General features: G+C 34.8%; 1 protein-coding gene across 2 annotated transcripts in view; it reads right to left on the bottom strand.

Annotated features, from left to right (window-relative positions):
- The window catches only part of NAV3 (neuron navigator 3), a 270,447-nt gene that overhangs the window by 160,517 nt on the left and 88,809 nt on the right, over window positions 1-21,121 (bottom strand). For both annotated transcript variants that reach the window (XM_074902825.1, XM_074902824.1), the window contains exons 4-5: window positions 5,591-5,663; window positions 1,806-1,983 (exon numbers count right to left, since the gene is read on the bottom strand). In XM_074902825.1, the coding sequence (XP_074758926.1) occupies window positions 1,806-1,983; window positions 5,591-5,663 (251 nt within the window). The remainder of the gene's footprint in view (window positions 1-1,805; window positions 1,984-5,590; window positions 5,664-21,121) is intronic.

The raw sequence follows: 21,121 nt of genomic DNA on the forward strand, positions 1-21,121 counted from the left end.
TGTAGTATATTTAATTATAACAAAGTAAAAGAAGACAAAAAGGTGATGAAGGACCATGAGATCTTGGGGAATTTTAATGAAAAGAAAGCTTTATAAACACTTCATCCCCTCTGCCTACCATTTCTGAGCAGACAAAGGACTACTGTGCAATCACTGTCTTCCAAATAATAAACAACTGCTTTGCTCTAAGCTTTTTTTGATGAGCAGAATTCCTTGCAGTCGTGGTCATGTATAAAGGAACATGGTATTTTTTTTTATTAAAAATTCACCATGGGTAAATTAGAAAAGCAAGAAATGTTTCAGTTCTTTTACTAAATTATAAACAAAAACCAATAACAAAAGGTATTTACATGAAGCTGGTTAAAACCTTAATTCCACGGATTAAAGCAGTGAATACTTGTAGATCTACATTCAAAATGTCTTTCTTATGATAGGAAAAACAAATAGTCTCTGAATAATTGCTTCTTATGCAGAATTAAATTTCCTTCAGAAAGCAGAAATTCAACTTCAGAAAATGTTGAGAGTGGTCAGATTCTTCCTCACATCATAATTCCCTAGATTAAATGTTAATAGTAAACTTCACAGAGGAAGCATTGAAAGACATTAATTATCAATAGCAGAGAAAAAAAAATGCATTTCACATTGTAATGCTCAAGACAAATGTAAGCGTATCTTAATTTTTGTATGAAATGCCATCAGCAATGTTTTCCTATAAACATATATTTACAGTGTTCCCTGTTTCAAGACAAAGATTTCTATTAAGCTAAAGTGTGAAAAATTTTCTCAGCTGAATAATATATATTTACTATTAACATGAAAGGCTAATTTAGATATGAATGGATTCCATAACCAAAATTTCATTATTGTAGTTTGATACTTTTAATGCATCCTCGGTCTCTGATTTATCACATTCTAGATACACAATTGTTCAGTAAGTATACAAAAAATTTTAAGCAAGCAAATAATAAATCAAGCAAGTATTAAACCCAACACAGCAATATGTAAAGTTCTTCATTAAACTACACTTTACATAGTCTACATGTGAATAGCTTCCTTTTAACTTCTTCAATAAAGTATATGTTGCTAATACTCTCCATTTAAATAGATATCTGTGTTAAAACTGTTTCTTTTCTCATTGTCAGCAAGCAACTACCTTCTCAAAACATGTTTTCATCTTCAATCTGAAAGTAATATAATTCAGCAATTAGGAATTCTGCTGAGTGCTTTGCTTTCCTAAAACTAAGTCATAAACTAACCACTTAAAAGAAACAACTAGACTAAGGCCAGTTTTTCTCCCTTTCAAAAAACATTCAAATAGAATTAGGCATTCAAAAACAGAACGTGTGGGGATGTAAAGAGTTTATAACAAATGAAATTATTAATTGTGCCTTTTCCCCGCATTTTCTGCTAATCATTTTACATTGTTTGCTTAAATATGAAACTGGGTATATGAGGAAAACATGGAAATAACAAGTATACTAACTTCATGGTGTGCTCTCATGTTGCAATAGACAGTAGAATCAATAATAATGTGAAAGTATGCCTTAAAATTAAATCAAATTTAATGTAAATTTAATTGGGAATGTTCCCTGCCCTCACTCTAGCTTTACTCCCAAGAAATGCAAGCTTAATACTAAACAAACACTTGAGATGTTTTCCTAGACTCATTGCAAAAATAGATTAAAAAAGAAAAAGCCAGTCTTTTAAGTCTTTTTCAAGTAACCTATTTTTTCTGCAAATACTTGTTGTTTTTGAACCGACAAATAAAAAGCTTTTGCACCTGAGAAAATTAACTTTTTACATACCTCGACTGCATATCTTGGTGCGTTTTGGACTGGCTGATTTCAGCTGGAGGTGAAGGGACTTGCTGTTGTAGCTCCACCAAAGACTGGTAGTACTGTTGCTGATGATGTTGCTGCTGTTTGTACCGAGACAAACTGAAAAAGAGCCCTAAAATGGCTTTCAAATTTCCATTCCTTATTTCTATTTAAAAAAAGTAAAAAAAGAAAAAGAAGTGAAAACACTGTGGTTTTAGACTTCAGTTTTGTAACAGTTTTATACCAAAACATCTCTGTATATAACTATAGTTATAAATGTTTCTATCTCTTAATTTATCTTTAATATCAGGAACATGTTAGGTATCACTGATACTTTATTGTTTGTTATAATCTTGCTTATTTATGTGTCATTGTTGCAATAAACATGTATCTCCATAATGTCCTCATGATGAGTCACATGTGCGTGGTCATAAAGAAAAGTACACCCAACCTTAAATAATTAAATAATCCTGCCTCAGTACAGTACAAATATTCTCAGTAAGCAGAGGTCCATTCAGAAAAATCTGAATTCTCTCTGGACTTAGGTACACATCCCTTCTACCTCATGGCTTTAAATCACTTTTCTTGCTTTTGGGGCAATTTCTGCACACACTGGGAGTAAACAGAGACTTCTGGAAAAATCAGAAAGAGGAGATGGCAGCAGTCTTGTGGATGAGCACATATCTATTCACAAGAATTTGCAAAGAACATGCGAGAAGGAGATTAATGGAAAACACCTATTAAAAAAGGTGACCATAAGGTTCATGACTTTGAACCTTCCAACCACATGTTTTTCTAGCTTTTTATTTCACACTGCTATTACTGATTAATGAAGACTTCAAAACTACAGCTTTCACATAAGGATAAAATAGCTACCAGTATGAAATTCTGGTGAGCCACAGTAGTATCCATGAGGATGTCTGCCATCCCCTTAGTCTTTCCCCAATCTGAGATGAAGATTTTGAAAGGATAATATTCTTTGCTCATAAAGGATCTCTCTGCGTCAAAAAAGAAGCCTCAGGAGGCTTTAATTAAATTATATGCAGCACTTAGGTCTGTTCATAACCTCATTATTAATTTTCTTTGGCATTGAACTTCTTGTGAAAGGTTTTCATTAGGCCTATAGCCTTGTAACCTAACATGCAACACTGCAATATTTCTGCCTTTCCTGCAAATCTGAATACTGAGCTGTGTTACACAGCATTTTTGAGGTAATTTTTAAAGCAGAATTTTTAAACAATTACTGTCATATTCATGTCCTTTAAACGGCACTAATGTTCTTTCAATAAGATTAAGTGAAATGTTAGTACATACATTAACAGGCCAGCAAACATTGAAGCCCTTATGCTCTCAACCCGTTCTTCAAAAGCAAACACAATCCTGGACACTGGAATATACTTTGCAAAATAAAAACTTGTCCAAGTATCCACACTTTCTCATCTTCCTTATGAAGATGCTGCACGATCTTTGATTTCCCATGAGAACACCAGAGATACACAGAAGAACTTTTTCAGAATTAGAAAGCTTTTTAAGCAACAATGACTTTTGCAGTCACAATGGTTTCAAGGAAGATCATTATCAAGGAACAGAAAAATTATATTTAATATGATCTTTAAAAAAACCCCAGCAAAACCACACAACTACCCATCTGATTCTAAAAGATTTTCTGTACATGATACTGGTTTAAGTATTCTTATGACTTTGTATCACTTAATACTCCGGAAAAGAACTCTTTGTTAAACGCCACTCATCATTTTTTATCTTAAAATTTTGCTCTGTATCAAATCTTATTTTTTACTATTTCTAAAGAAGAATGCTATCAGGTTTGAACTTCTTTCTATTTCCTAATTTTAAATGATTCAAAGTTGGAAGATTTATCTTAAACAGAAAAAATCCAGAAACTTCTAATATGTACTAAACACTTGCAGGGAAGAGGAGGGAAGTGTTTTTGTTTGTAGCAACTGGCTTGTTATTTATCATTTGGGTTCTCCAGTAGAGATTCTGCAGTGAAGATCTGAAAATAAATTCTGTTCCTGATATCTTTGCTCAAGTGTCAAAATGAGGTGGGAAAAGCTTCAATCCTTGTTAAGCTCATGGTTTACTGTTCCAGAAGCTGACTAGTTATTAATAAATGATCCAGTAGTAACAAGACATATCTACCAAAGCCTATTACAAGAAACAGACTTATGGTTTCTAAATTTAATTGATTTTAAATATAAACATGCTGACAAAACATTATGAAGTAACTTGACAATTTCATGATTAAAAAAAGCCTTTTTTTCCCAATTTCTTCTCCTCAAGAGAAATTTTAATATTTAGGATTGTACAAACTAAAAATGGTGTATTTAAGTAAATCACACTTCTGTGACACTTTGAACTAATATCATTACAAACATGTTAGCAGATTTACAGCAGATTCATGATTAACTGTAAAACAGCAAAACTAGTTTTAATCTTAGTTCAGAACTCAAGGTCCACCTTATTAAAATTATTCTTTAAAGATTAATGAAAGTTTAAAAAAAAACAGTCCTTGCATTTAACACTACATAGTATTGCTTTTAGTAGTATTTTAACGTAATGTTATGCAGTTAAAGCATATAATCTTATAAAAAATTGTTTTCCAGCACAAAACAAAAGTATGAATGCACTCAGATTTTCATTTTTAAAAGTACAGAAAATTAGTATCATGATCTGTGTCATGGTGTTAAACAATGAAGAGTATTCTCATGAAATAAATCCATGTTATCCACCCATTTGATTGTATTTCATACACAAGTAAAAATAGGCTGCCCTAAAAATGTCAAGTTCTAATCAGCTTTGAGATAATGATAAAATGTAAATGTTTTCATGATTCAACATATCTACAGTACATACAGATGTTCTTTTAAATCAGTTAAGAAGCTTTCCATAAGTAGACAATCAAAAAGTGAGAGGATAGTACATATCGTGTCCGTGTTACACTGTTACACTTCTGCTAAGGTACTAGAAATGTGGAAATGGGAAAGATAACAATTCTGAGATAATTCTAAAATAAAACAATAGCATTCTTTTCTTTTTTCTTTTTTTTTTTTTTTTTTTTCCCCTCTGGATATCATCTAAAATTTATCTGAAATTACCATTTCTGGAAAAAATGTATTTTTCCTGTATCCACCTGACTTAATTTTACATTCATAAGGCAAATATTACATACTAATTAAGACAACTGGTACTTTAATGGTTTTGATTTAATATATTTATTAACTTCACCTGAGGTGACTAATAGAGCAAAAATGGCTATAATGTATACAGCAAGACCATTCACTCTTCCACTTAATACGTGACATCAAAGGAATACAAGAATTTTCAGACTCATCCTGACAGCATTACTACTACTACTAAATTTGCTTAAACAAATAGTCTTTCCTGGGTTTACTTAACTGAGCAAGATTCTCATACTAATTTTTATTGTTTTGAATCCCATATATAAGCAAGTTTAAAAGTATGCTTGGCAAACCCTGTACCTATAAAATACTGTGGAGGTAATATGAAAAGATTAATACTACTGAAAAAATTATTTTAAAACATTGTCTCAGGCTTCATACAGTTTCTTGGTTCAATTTTAAGGGAAAATTAAGAGGAAGTCTAAACCTCTCTCATTTGCTATCACTAATCTATATTTTCATGCTGTTCAAGTCAGCTGGAGTTTGATATTTCGGTGCAAATAATTTGTGTTAAGAAAATTAGTTTTCAGAAAAAAAATCCTATTATTTGTTCTGATGATCTGTTTCTCTTACCTTCTGCAGAAAGACCTTGGACATTTACGCCTCTGGCTGCCAGAAAGCTAAGGCAGACATCAACATTCTCAATCTGCAATATGAACAGAAATAACAAATAGCATAAGACTATTTGACAAAATGTAGAAATGGAGGGGAAAGAAAAAAAAAAAAAAGAAACAGCTCAGGAATGAATACTTTACATTCATCGCATACTACAGCTCTTTATAAAAGTTTAACAAGAATGATTACTGCTAATTGGGGAATTGTTACAAAGCTTTCATTGTCTATTTTGGTGCATAAAAACAATTAACAAATGCCTGATCCAGAATGGCATGCTGGCAAATCAGCAACCCACCTACTTAACATAAAACTGGATTTTATACGCCAAAAAAAAGTAGCAATGAAAGCATCCATAGAGAATGAGACATTGAGTATATGTCTGGAGATGTGGGTGACTGTTAACTAAAAAATGTAAGCAAAAACCTCCAACATGTATTAGCAAAGGTATTTCCTTTGGATGATGTAGAATTTTGTGAAAATTATGTCACAGCAGTTTATTCTCTAATTTTTTCCTTCAAATATTTTGCTAAATTATTTTAATTTATTTAACATTTATGTTTCTTGGAAGGGTGCTTGCTTAATGAAGGACATGGTGCTGGCTTCTGTTGGTGGTTTAGAAGCAATCTACAGTTATCACAAAGAGCTTTAGATAAGAGAAGAACCTGTAGCCTAAATGTAGATCAATAAAAGGATAAAACTTCTGCCTCTAAACCATGTAATGAGAGAATCAGTTTAACTCCCTTTGTGTGTCTATTTCTAACAGTAATTAGTAATAGGCAGTAATAGCAATAGCAATAAGGAGCCAGGTTTTCCAAAAGGTACTCTTGAGTCACCATCCCCATATGGCTCCCCTAGCCCTCCCAGGATCAGTGAAGTAAATATCCAGATACACATGTAGAATCTTTTAACTAACAGGTTTATATAGAAATATGCAGCTATAAAAACAGAAAAAAACCAGAAAAATTATGTATAGAGAGGTGTCCCATGTCAAATGCCTTCAACAGACTTGATTTTAAATACATTTTTAGTTTGGTGGATTTATTTAAGCCAATTAGGAATAGAAAAATAAAACAAAATGTTTAAAAGTGTATTTTAAATACCTATTTCCATTGGAGAATGTTAAAAAAAAAAAAAGAATACTCAACATCAAAAACATAAGCTCTCAGTAGATCAAGTCCATGCAGTTAATTTTATTAGAATATTTACACATTTTACAATACCTCATACCAAGACTTTTCAATCTTCAAAACATGAGGAGTAAATTCATTGCTTGAACAAAATCTACTTTATCCTTGAAGGATCTTTTTTAGCCTAGGAGGAGGGCCTTATTACTGTCATCTTTCTATGACTGTAGTAGAGCCATTATTCTCAGAAACTGCTATTTGCTAACAGGAATATAAATACACTTTTTACTACTAATCCTAGAAGTATATATTATGAGCTCACACAGACTACCTTGATCCACAGGTAGTACTTTGAAACTTATAAGCACTTGCAAAATTTTGAGAGATGTGCTTTTTAAGAACAATAAACTCCAAAGCTTTAGTAAAAAGTCTTTTAAAAAAGTCTTTTCAAACACTTGTTTTCAAGGACATGCTACCATTTATAGTGAATGATAAATAATCTCTCTCCTGAATCAATTTTTAAAAAAGCCCCAAACCTAAACTCTGCACCTAACACTAACTAAAGTTACTCCAAAAATGGGGTTTACCACAAAGCTTTCATAAATCAGTTTGCACCGCTGTGAATGTGGAATAACAATCCTAAACTCAATGGGGTTACTACAACTCTGGGACAGCACAGTAAATGCAGAAACTCAGGCTTTAACTCTGTCATTTTCTTAAACATTTATGCAGTTTTACACCATGAAAAAAAAACAAATAAACCAGGTCACTTTGTAAGGTGTAAAGACATGACACAGCTAAGTCAGCTGAAAGCCGGCTGCAGCTAAAATCGGAAGACCTGCTTCTTCCTCACCTCCTCTATCTCCCAGGTGCAGGGCCCTGCTGCTGCTGCCTCTGCTGGGCTTCAGTGCTTCTCTGAGTGCATCAGGACCTAGCTCCATGCAGACAAACTCTCCAGCAAAAAAGGCAAATGTATTTTAGTCACTCCAGTTTCCCATGCAGTCAGATGAGCACAAGAGCACAGGGGAGGGCGCATCCCAGCCTGAGTAAGGCAAGGTCTGGGACAGGAAAGGTGTGGTGGGAGGGAGGGACAGGTAGATGGTGTCACTCCTGATGGCAACAGCAAGGCACTGGGCTGGCTTGGCCCCGACCTCCAACTACACCCCTTCATCAGTTGTGAAAATAATGCACATGATGAGAATATTTCTACGCGACCTTTAAACAACGTCAACTACATAAGAAAGCAATTTGAATGGAAATTTTCCTGTCCTGAAGAATTTAAAAGAAATGAAGATTTGTTTGGATATTAGCTGTATAACTGAATGTCTCTTTGAACTCTCAAATCAACCATAATGCAGAATCAGCTACTTCAAAGATGGGAAATTTTGCTCTACACAAAGTACTGAAAGCCAAAGGGAAAAAAAAAAATAAAATCTGACGTCAGTGGCATCCATCTCTAAATAACCAAAACAATATTTCCTAGCAGACCTCCTAGTGTAACCAAGACATTTTTCACAATGGGCATGTGTCTTCTGCAGCAGTTCAGGAGACTATAGCTATAAACAAAACCTAATTTATTAAAGAATATTTAAGCCCTCGTGTGCTGTGAAAACTTCTCAATATCTATCTGCAATACAGAATATTTAGTAAATAGTAAGCCTAATACATAAAACTTAATATACATTTAAGGTGATAAACAGAATGTGTCTTTGAAGTCACATGTCTTAAACTCTCAGACAAAACTAGTCATTACCATTAACACCAATGACTCAATATACTGCAGAACTACAAAGCAAATTCTGTTTTCCTTCCTAGTTCACCAAGAGAACTGTAACAGAAGCCCTAGGTCCAAAGTCATCCCTCTTGGTGGTGTTGTATGAAGTAATAGCAGTGGCCAACTTTCAGACAATAGACTGTGGTTGCACTGTTAGCCTTATAATAAAGTCTTGTTTTGACTTGTGAATTGAGCAACTTTGGTGTGGCAACTGTCAGCCACATAATACACTGAAAATGTCAGAATACGACTCTTACAATCAGTTTTCTGATAATAACTGTAGTTACTATACCACTCTCAGGAACTGCTAGGAAATTCAATGAGACATGCATTAATACATTCTTGGGTTATTTTCACTTTCTTTCCTCTCCAGCCTAGAAAATGTTAGCCTTAATGCTGTCTCACTTTGCAGCTTTCAGTGTGTCTCTAAACATTGCTTTAATTACCTACTTCTTGCCTTGGCAAACCACAGTTATTCTTTGAACTCAAACCCTAGCAGCCCCCAATACTTTTTATTCAAACTTACTAACAGATGAGAGTAATTTTACAATTACAACAGTTCTAAGAGATTTCAAGCAGCTTCCACTCCTCAATACTGTTTCAATCAAGAGTGGTATGAATCCCTGAAGTCCATGTTTATTTAAGTAGTTAGTGGTGGGGTTATTATACACTGGGGTAAACTCTTCTTAGAGCTGACACTGCACATGCAGAACTCTACCTGCTTATATATCAAGGGGTGAAGATTTTGCAGTGTAACACTTAACATAGACACCTGACAAATTTTGTATCTTACATATGCCCACAATTTTGGAGTGAATTTTGCTTGCAAAAAAGCACCACTTTATAACAGAGATGATGTTCCTCATTAGAGTGAATAGTCTAATCAGAATTACAAAGTGTTGTAGCAAAAGACATAGGTAACTGCAGCACAGAATTCAGGATATACAGATTGACTCCAAATCTTACCTATCAAGACACAGAAGGTGACTCAGATTTGCAAATTTGCTTCTACAGGTAGATGTCAAGATCAGACATGCTCAACAGCACTCCATCACTGTAAATACCCTAAATTTTTGTTCCAAGGCACTTAGTTAATGCTAAAGGTTCAAAAGAGTGGAAGAAATGCAGTACATTGAGTAGCAGATTTGCCACATTAAAAATCTTAAAACCTATAAATGGGATAAATAATTAATGATATAGTAAACCTTCATTACCATGTAGATAGTTGTCCACTTAGCTATTCAATTAGTCATGTTGACACTCAAGCAATACTACATGAGATTGCTTTTCAGAGGTAAAAAACCTCTTCTGATAATATAATCTAATCACTTTCTTATCAAAACTCAAGAATAATACATCAAATTCTGAAAGGTAGTTCCAGCATCATGGGTGCAAATAAACTCAGATAAGAGGATGATAATTTGGGAATTATGATTTATTGGCATCATCAGGTAGATAACATGATTTGATGCTTTTTATATTGAGCCTACTGTGTTATGCTTACAGTATATTAAGCTTCTTTCATAAATCAAATCCTTTTATTATTGTTCATACACACAGCATTATAAAAAAAGCACCTGAAATATTTCAACCATAAATACTAGTGAACTCCAAGTTTTCTACATGCACTTTTTCTAGGGTTATAGTCCAAACAGTGACATACAAATAAGCATCAGTATCACAACTCTGATAATATTAATACATTATATGCATACACTGCAAATCTGCTGTAACATTGTGAACTTGCGGGTAATCTGCTTTTGATTGGAAGCTCTTTGAAATTTTACTGACAGAAATAAATCACTAAACCAGACTGTGGGACTTGCATGCAGATAAACAGTAGTAGACTGTTAGCAGTTAGCAGACTTACAGGAAGAGCTCATTCGTGGGATTGTACTCACCAGTGACTCAACATATAGAATATTCATGATAATTATTTTTGTTGTTACCAACATTAGATTTCATCTCTTTTGTCTGGCAGACAACACTTTCTTCACTTCCAAACATAAATTTAAATGTGAGATGCCCAGAAGACAAGTAATAACGACTAATAGAGCAATATGTTTTTCTGAATTTTTAAGCTCTGAAAAATATCTTGGTTAGACTAACTCTCTCTTGGTAAGTTTATTACAATATAGTTTACAAGAACATACAGACACATACACAAGTTAGCTGTTATTTGTCTACTTGGAGCTGGATTCCTCCTGCTGAAGAATGGGACAGCTTTATAAATATGTCACAAAGAGTGTTTCTATACATCTATGCTCCTAAAATACCCTTGATTATTTTTGCAGCAAAAGTAAAACAGTAATTTCTGTTAGCACATCATTCAGCACTATCTTCTGTAGCTCTGTGTGTGTTTTGACATTGTGATTCATGACCCAAAGCTCCAGATAAAATTTGTCAAAGGATTTGCTCTGTAGAAGTTTTCTAATGTCGCTGATGGCTGATTAGGGACATTAATGGAAATAGTCTGCCACAGAAGCCCATATATACTCACCTTCCAGAGCACTGAATCTCCATAAAACTCTTCAGTATTCATTACTTTTTTTTCCCAATACCAATATTAAATATTACTCCTTTGAGATTAGTATTATGGCATGAGATATTCTGTGTCACAGTAATCATATTTCAAATACACTTTATCAGCAAGATTTCTTCCTAAATTCCCCAAAAAATTAACCTGAGTTAAGAGACCTGTATTTGACTCTTTCTTTCCCATGGATATTCATCACTAACGAAATTTGTGCAAGTCAATGGATTTAAATGAATGCAGAATCAGAAGATAATTTATTGTTATTACACAGCTCATTCTCATTCAATTTCTGTAGCATTAGTAGAATCAAAATCAAATGAAAATAAAATTCAGGCCTTACAGGTAGCATCCTGGACTCTAAATACTCAGAGTACACATGCTACATAAAATGAAGAAAAAGAAAAATGTAAGAGCAGATGCTATTTGTTTTCTGACTTTTCATGAACAGAGCATGGAAGGAGACACACTAGCTTTTCAGTTCTGGTTACTTGCTTAGTGGTAGGTGAAGTGCCAGTGATCTGGTCTTAATCGCAGGCTCTAAAAACAACAGAGATTCGGGCAAGCAACTGAGATGCCTTCATGTGTGGTTAACAGCATTTTTGGTGCACATGTTGGAGCTGGTGAGAGCATAAAATTGTCCATGATAGCCTATATAGAATACTTCGGAAGAAACTGGAAAATATTTCAAGGCAGGATGGCCTAAACTCTGATCTTCCCTCGCCTAACAGAGAACAGTATGAGAACTGGCCACGTACACTCTCACAGATACGTGTTTAAACCTCACACACACAGAGACTACATAAAAAGGTCTATTTTTTTGCCAAATGTATAGTCTTGCACAACCTGATACGCCTAAAGCTGTTCTCAGAGCTTGAGAAGGACAAATTTATTTCACTTTCTGTTCTTAATTGACTCATCCATAGCACACATTGTGACTTGTTGACAACTCACTTGTGGTGTGGGAAACACCCAGATTTTTGGTTTGCCTTGTAACTTTGTTCCTTATGGGTTTTCTTCCCAGCTGGTTTCACTAGTTTGTATTCCTGTTTTGCCTCTCCTTAAAGCAAAGGGCTAGAAAGCTACAAGATAGAGACATAAAAAATGTTTGCAGTTCTATACTGACATATGTTTTTATCCTCAGTTTTATCACTAAGATTATTTAACAAAGACAGATTTCATAAACCAGGAAGGTGTATATTCAGCTTTTTTCACTATTTACAAAATAGGTATAGGTCCAATACTTCCTTCACCAAAAAATAAAAATCAAACAACTCATGAACTTTCTCCATAAGTGATAACTGACTAACACTGCCTGCTATTCTACTTGCTATCATGATTGCATTGTACATACCTATATGTACTATGATGTTGTCAGGCTGAGTATTAGTCCCAAATGCTCATTTTTGATAGCTGGCTTACACCAAGGAAGTCAAAAGCATCTTTTCAGATTAAAACTGGTATACCAAAATGGATTACCTAGTCCAGTGTCTTTATATCCCTGCCTATTTATTCTCTGAATGCCACACATTCAACACTGAGAGTCTAGGTGATTCTTAAATGATCACTGAAACAGCATTCAATAATGAGAACCCCCTGTTCTTCACTTGAAAACAGATGTTCAGCACATCTGACCCCACAAAGGGTAATAAATCCCTAATGCCTTTATAATTGTACATATTCTGTGAGACAAAATGTATCTAATCCATAAAAAGTAAGCAATTAGGATTTATTTCTTATAACATATGGTAAGATATATTGTAATTATTTGTAAAAGTACCAACCAGTAACTCCAATCATTATAAGAAACATCCTCTATGCCATGTGCTCCTTTCAATTTGGCACTGTTGTTGATCTACCTGTTTTCTGTGAAAAGCTGTCACAGAATTTTACTTACAAAATTGTTGCAGTATTTTCACTACACTGTATTGCTCTATGTTATCCACAATAGGTATTCCAGAAGGAAGAATCCTGCTGCAGAAAACTTTTTTTCTCAAAATTATCTCTATTATAGCTAGAACAAAAGAGTAGGGTTAAAGACTTTCAAAGGGAACAATGTGAAATAAATTCATAAGGGCTCATTTTACAAGTATTATAGTTGGAACTATAATAAGCAGACTGGTTTCTTTTTATACTGCACAGGTTAAACTAGTTTAACACATCTGAAAGCAAGCCATCTGCTTTCTTGTCTCTTGCATATTTAAAGTTGGGTATGCTTATTAACATATATATGTGTTCATATTAAATTAATACTAAAAGATTTTTATTATTGAGCAAGACTGTCTGAAAGCCTTATATTTCCATCAAAATTCCTTGTGAAGAAACTGTACATAATATTATTGCATACTAAAAAATATTTTTTACTACTTAATAAGGACACTTTGAAGAGAAGAGAATATACCCAAATTCTTCCAAATCCTCAAGTAAATGCAATGAGAATAAATGTGGCCCAGAGTAGGGATGTAACTGAGGAAGCTCTTTGGTTTCAAGTTTGCAGTCTCTGTGCAAGATGCTGGTATAGCAGGCTGCATGTTGCACTCTTTCCTTGACCAAAGACTACTGAGATTCAGTGAAATTTGCCACAAATTCTCAGTCCACCTTTTAGAAATGGGATAAATTTGAAGAAAGGGAAAATCGGGAGATAAAGAAACTCTCCAGTAAAACTTATAAAAGTACAAAGGAGAGCAGAGACTTAAAAATCACATTATTTATGTTCTGATAATTTCCCACAAGCTCCTAACATGACAGCTTACCGCAATAATTTTTATAGCTATACTGGAAGGCAATGTCAGGTTTCTGTGGGTGGTTAAATCTGAAAACCCACCCAGCTAAAACAGGTGTTAGCAGTCCTGCTGGGAGATATTAAGTCTGTTCTGCTGACTTGCTGTTGCACGTGGCCTGTTACCTCACCCAGATGCAAGGCACATATTCCATTTTTCTATGGAAATTATAATGCATTTCAGAGTGTTAAGCAGAATACACTGACACGCACACACATTTGGCTTAACTTTTTTCTAACACTCATTACTTGCAATAGAATAATTGAAAGAGCATTTAATAAAAATAACAGTCGGTGAACCATGTAATATCAGTCCAAAAAACTGTCCCAAACTAAGCATTGACTTTGCAATAGGAGACCATATATGCAAATTAAAAACTGATTTACTGGAGGCATTTGGGGAGAATTTTACCTTAGAGAATAATAACTACTGGTATGTAGAAGGCCTCCCAGGCAAAAATTTTTAGGAAATTATGTTGGAGTTACTTAATTTTTAGTTATTTTTTGAGGAAAGGATGATGGTATTATTTAAAAGTAAAATACCTTCCACTTCCTTTTCCAACAGATATTAAGGAACATGTACATCAAATTCTTCCAACATGCACTCCAAACACGAAATATTACCAGTAAACCCAGAAATGCGAAAACAAATTAACTTCCCAAATACTTGGAGAATTCAACAGCCTTATGTACTGACCTGCTGATAAAAGAATGTATGAGGTCACTGTTGAGGTCAGAATATGAGCTGGGGTGTGTATTGTTTTTAAGAAAATGCTACAGTGGGAAATAGATCCCTTTTGGTACATATTATCAGTCCTGTCAGAACATGAAAGTGACAATTTGTGTTGCAGGTTTTTCACCTAGCCCCTGACTTGGTACTTGGAAGACTTGGGGTGAGTGTTAGGTAATCTCTGTAACACCAAATACAATTTGTGTGGTGTTTTTTTCTGTTTGTACATAAGTTAACAAACAAATTATTCTAAATAAAAGCTTTAAACCTAAATATAATTTTTAGATGACCAAACAGATCATTATGACATCTGCTGGTCATTTTAATATAAAAACAAAAAAACCCCGCTATCCACAAACACCCAAAAAACGACAGAAGTAAAAAGAAAAAAGCAAAATTTTATTCTGTTCATCTAAATCATGATGTGATCTTGCTTCTCTTCCTTTCTTACACACTCTTCCTTCTGTGTCTTGTCTGCATTTGCTCTAGCCATCTCTCTACAGTAGTCTCTACAGCAGACACTGTAAAGCACAAAATACAAAATGGTAATTTCTGAAGTGCTTTTGTGCTGCTATAATAGAAATTGTGAGAAGAAAGTGTAGGATTTTTGATTGGAACATAGTGCTGGATTTGATCCTGAATAGACCCCTGGATTTGGATTCAGAAAATCATGAAGTATTTCAATATCTTGCATGGATTTCTTAGAAAGCTAGAATATAACTCCACAGTGGCATGGATCAAAAGAAAAGACTAGGCAAAAGTTCTCTTCCAGAGTCTCAGAGTAACTCCCTACTTCAGCACTCTCATCTGTGCAGGCCTGTGGCCACTGACACAGTGAAAGAGCCCTACATATGCACTAAGAACACAAAATTGAAGATAAATACTACCCTGGGAGGACATTCTTTAAGGCAATGATAAAAGAGACTGTTTTAAACACAGTGGTTTTTAAAGCAATGCATCACTTTAGTGAGCCTGTCAACAAACTTTTTTTCTTTATGCAATACTTGGTAGTCAGCAAGGTACCAACATCTAAATATTTATGGAACTTGGCAACTCTGAAAAGTGGAGCGCGATCTGAAAATGCACGCTTCTTTAAGAAGATAAGTTTTTCTCCATTAGGACAAAAGACAGTCTACAACAGAGTGTTCATTTACTAGGTTCAAACCTTTGAAAACATTCCAGTTCTCTCTTTCACCACTGTTTAGTATATAACAACTTCATTTAGCTCATCAAAAAAAGTAGCTTTTAGAAGTAAGGGCAATTACAACCAGTGATGGGATGAATCCTTTAAAAGGTAAGTAAACAGGTAAATATGGGGCATTTCATATCAGCCCAAAGATTTCTGTAGATCTAATGTGTCTGGTTCTCCATCTGAAACCTAAAGTCCTTGGGAAACTTTATGCAGGAGAGAACATAAGTCGCTGATTTTCCTTTATGTTTAGTCTTCATTTTACTGACTCAAATTGACCTAAGCCCTAAAGAAAGACTCAAATTCAGACTTTCACTTTTTCTAGTGTACTTGAGCATTGTATTTTATACCATGTTTAGCGTAATATACAAGAAATTATTAGGTCATGCTGTATATGTTTTCATACCATGCTTTTAAATAGCCTACACAGTTGCCTATCTCTTTGGTATATGCTCATAACCATATGAAATGTTTTCCACATTTCACAATATCTTGTGTCTAGATTCTCAGTCAAGGAAAATAAAAGCACCTGAAACCACAGAAAGCAATGGGACATCTGATCTTAAATTCAATAAGGCCGGGATTTTTTCTTGAATTCATAGCCAAATGATATAATAGAAACATCAGAAGTGCTTAAGCCTATAAAATGAGGCCTGAACAAGCACATATTGCTTGTTGTCACTTCACTTACAGTTGTAGCCACTGAAGTGTGAAGTATAGGAGGAAACAATGCTTTAAATAGTTATCCAAGTGTTTTCAAGTTCCAAAATACAGCCAGCACTACTTGAAAAATAAGCATTTACTGGACTTTGGAGGGGGCACATAACTTCAAATACATTAATTTATACAATGTAACAACATAAATCTTTCAAAATTGTTTATGCTAAGAAATCCAAAGAGAAGCCTTGTATATACAATAACTGTGAAGACACACTTGCCCATATGTTTACTGTGGAATGTTGCTGATGATCTGTCTATGAACTGAGAGATTTTAGAAAAAAATGCTAATTTAAAGTTATTATTGGGAGGAATTACTGAGAAAATCTGTGAGTGATAGGCAAAACAGCCAACTAGACTGGGATGCTGGTTAGCTAGTTCTGTATGCAGTTAGAATACACAAAATTATATCTATCTAACTTCATGAACTATTACTTATTTCACATGCAAATAGGTCTCAGCTCTCAAGTGTGGAAACCCTGCGACAAAGAAAATTCTTGTGGTATTTTTTTCCCTAGAGGGAAAAGTCATTGGTACACTCCCACTGTAATTCCAAAGAAACAGAAGAATCAAGAGGTATGAATAATTCAAACAAGGTTCCAATTAGCTGACAGTACAAGCCTAAATGAAACATATTCTAATTATTATAGAATTAAAGACTGCCAAAAGTGACAAGCTAAAATACAAACATATTTTCTACTTCAGTAAGACTGTTCAGATTCAACTTTTAGGACTTCACAGGACTGATGCTGGTCAGGATGCCACCTGAAAGAATTGATAAGAACTACAGAGGTAAACAAAAGTTTTAAGTTGATATAAACTCTTCAAGATGCAAAAATTATTTGTGATCAGTTGAGATTGAATAGTATCAAGTCCTAACAAAAAAAATGTATCTTGGACTGACTCTGAAACTGAACCCTGCCCAGACTAATTCGTATCCAGATCCTGGGCCAACTTAAAATAAGTACAGCTCTGATTTATGTCATATGATCATCTGCTGATCATATGGTCAGCAGACTCCTCAGACTGGGAGTGTTTGTTAAATAATTCCTGCACATCAGAAAGCTGCCAAATAGATTACTGTATATATACTATTCATTTCTGCTGAAACAAAAATGGTTGTACTGTATTCTAATGATTTGTGTATTTTCAGGTCACAGTTGATTTAAACTGACAAGTCACATAAAAAAAAAAAAACCAAAAAAAACAACAACATAAGAAGATTGTGTTAATACTTTAATTAACCTGATCAAGAGCCTTTATATGAAAAGGGATTAGTTAATGCTGTTGAAATAAGCAGCCTTTGTGATAACTTGCTTGCTCTATTGCTAGCTTAAGCCAATTTACCTTTGTGTATCTTAATAGTATTGCCTATAATAGGGTTATCAGCTGTAATAGAGTTTATATTTAGAATTAAGATCAGTATTTAAGTCCAGTTCAACGTTGCCAAAATCTTTACTAACACAGAGTTTCTGCTGCCTGATGGTACCTCATGCCATTCCAGATTGGTTGGATCCATGGACTCCTGACAACAGGATCAGGTTGGCAGAGCAGTAATCGCAGTCAATGAAAAAAACATGCCTACTCTGCACCCGGTCCCATGGCTGCATACATTATAGGAAACAGAAGATTTTCCCCTGAGAACTCCAGCGTGCTTCATTCTGACATGTCATGGAATAGATGGTGATCACAAGAGTAGGACATAAATTAATACTGAAAGTGCAGGTAAAGAAGTACCATACCCTCTAATCCTCTTAATACAATAACTTTAGATATTGCGGAAAGAGGAGGAGAATGGGAGCAAAAAATGCCAGGGTCACTTGTTCTTGCTAAGACACCTCTCGCATTACCATTCTCGGAGAGGGAATATTGACCTGATAGACCAGTGCTCTAATGCAGCATGCTCGTTCACATGTGACAGCAACAGGGCATTGCGGAGAGGCTGTAGGTGGAAGGGATTTGCAGGGTTCAAAGAGAAGTTTTTTCTTTGAGTATAATTACTGCCAGATAAAAAAACCCCCAAGGTTAGATGGGTGAGTATACATAAAAGTCAAGGAACTCCCAAATGGTGAGTCTGTAAAAGACACTGTAAAATCAAGCAGATTTGGCATTCTTTCCATGAAACAGGCTAACCCTTAGCTGCAGCAGATGTAGGCAGCTCCTGTTCCAGCAAAGATCAAGGGTAGAGTGAGAAAATACATCTGTGCTGATCACAGTAGTTTCAGTATGCACTTACTTTCTGTTCTTTCTGTTCATTTTTTGACATTATAATTGCATTATATTCTGGAATTAACCCAAAACTGCTGAAAAAATTTTTGCTGGCATCATATTTTTGCTATTTTACTTTCCAGCAGGAGAGCAGGGGGAGGTTGTCAAGTCTTTTTTAATGAGCTTAACAATTACAGATGTAGAAGTACAGGACTTTTTTTGTTATCACGTTGGTTTGTAATTACACACTACATAGCTGGGATATTCAATGTTACTTTATTGGCCTCCTGTCTTTCAGCCTCTTTGCTATAAGGCCAAGCTTTGAAATACTGGGTATATATAGCCACTAAAAGATGATTCAGTGACAAGCAGTGTCACCTAGGCATCACGTACCACACAATACCTCCAAAAGCTTGACAATTTGTTGGACAGTGTTTATTGTAACTTTAAGCACATGTAAGTGCTTAAAATTACAAGACGTGTGTCTTCTTCCCTCCCTTCTGTAGCCGAATTCACAATGCAAACTCTGTTCCACCCTAACATTGCTAGTTACAATCCCTTTCCTTTTCCATTATTACAATGGAAGCCACAACTTGTTGCTTTCTGGCACCCTCTGCTGCTTTACACATTACGCCACAGAGAGCATTTTATGGACACTTGCACAGTTCCTTTATCTCCGTTAAAATGTCTTCCCAAAATAAAAGATGGTGATATTCACACTTAGTGTGTTCCCTCAATTATTGTTTGCAGATGTTGATGCTAAAATCTCAAAATACATCTAGTACCTCTTTTTTAAACTTAATCTGGACTGATCCAAAGGAACAGAGGTAGTAGCTCTGGCAACACTGTAGAAGAACAGCCATCTCAGACTCTCACAGATGTCCAGAAAATACAACAGAATCATCTAGGTTGGAAAGGACCTTGAAGATCATCCAGTCCAACCATTAACCTCACACTGACAGTTCCCAACTACACCAGATCCCTCAGCGCTATGTCGACACGACTCCTAAACACCTCCAGGGATGGGGACTCCACCACCTCCCTGGGCAGCCCATTCCAACGCCTAACAACATGTTCTATAAAGAAATGCTTCCTAATATCTAAGCTAAACCTTCCCTGGCACAATTTGAGGCCATTACCTATTGTCCTAGGTTCATCAGAGCTCCCAGAATTTTCAAGCTCCCATGAATCTTCATTCACAAATGAGAGGCAGGGAGAGTGGCTTAAATGACTTTCAAAGTGAATAAAATCATTGGGGGTTGATCAGAACTACACAATGTACTTCACATGGATGCATGTCCATGTGTGTGTACTACACACTGAAACACAGGTCCACATTGCTTCTTTAGAGTTTTGCATGTTACTGAAGCTGCAGAATTCACCTTTGTCAAGACAGGCAGTGGCAGATTATTTTAGGAAGAAGGATGTGAGAGACCTTGGGACTCCACTTCCATGTTAAGCAATGATCTTTTGTGAAAAGTCTGCCTCTCTGAGGATATTCAAGGCTCCCCAGACGTGGAGCAATAACCTTTCCTAACTAACATACAGTACACAAAATTATAAGACAGTTTAAGCAGAAGTATTGTAAAGGGAGTGGTTAGAAAATCTTTAAATAGAAGTCCTCAGCTATAACCATAAGAGAACTGGCTTTTTGCCACAGTTCCAAAATAATCAGACATTTGATAAAAATCTAGAAAGCTGACAAAATCTCAAAATTACCAAAAAGCCTTGTTTGGACATACTGTAAAATAAAACCACTTCAGAGACATTGTTTATTTTCTTGTACAGCTTAAATATGTATTTTTTCTATTCAGCTAAACATCACGCACTTTCTTCTCTATTTTTAAATCCAGTAAACATTCTAGACATTCCTAGTATTTATAACATACTCTCCCTATAGAAGATGATAAAAATACACCATCATGAAGCACACATATTTACTGTAATCCTGCTGCTGCTATCTGGGAAATATATATTAGTGACTATAACCAGCAGGTGCTTTCCAAAATACATGTCATAGAGAGATTCTGTGTATGTATTTTAACTGCATGTTTGTGCTAAGACTTTTCAGTGCATTTCTATTAATGGAGGTTTCAAGGCCATTTATTCATTGTCTCTTTTGTTTAAGCATCTGTATCACAAATATATATTTTATCAACTCCAAAGCTTAGGGAATGTTCACATGACATTTTTGAGAAAAAAAAAATAATAATTGTAAAAACCCAAAAGAAAACTGAAGAGTGTAGAAAGCTAACTACAGATGGGGAAAAATGGGGAAACTGTCAACTACATCTCTTCAAACAATAAATACTTCAAACAATAAATATTCTGAAGTGTATGTCACAAGCATACTTAAATATTTCATCTCTGCATATCTCCCAATACAGTTTCTGATCGAATGACCTTCCTGACAAACACAATTTAGGAATGGGGAG

Source organism: Athene noctua, chromosome 3 (genome assembly GCF_965140245.1).
Source record: "Athene noctua chromosome 3, bAthNoc1.hap1.1, whole genome shotgun sequence".
Classification (NCBI taxonomy): Eukaryota; Metazoa; Chordata; class Aves; order Strigiformes; family Strigidae; genus Athene; species Athene noctua.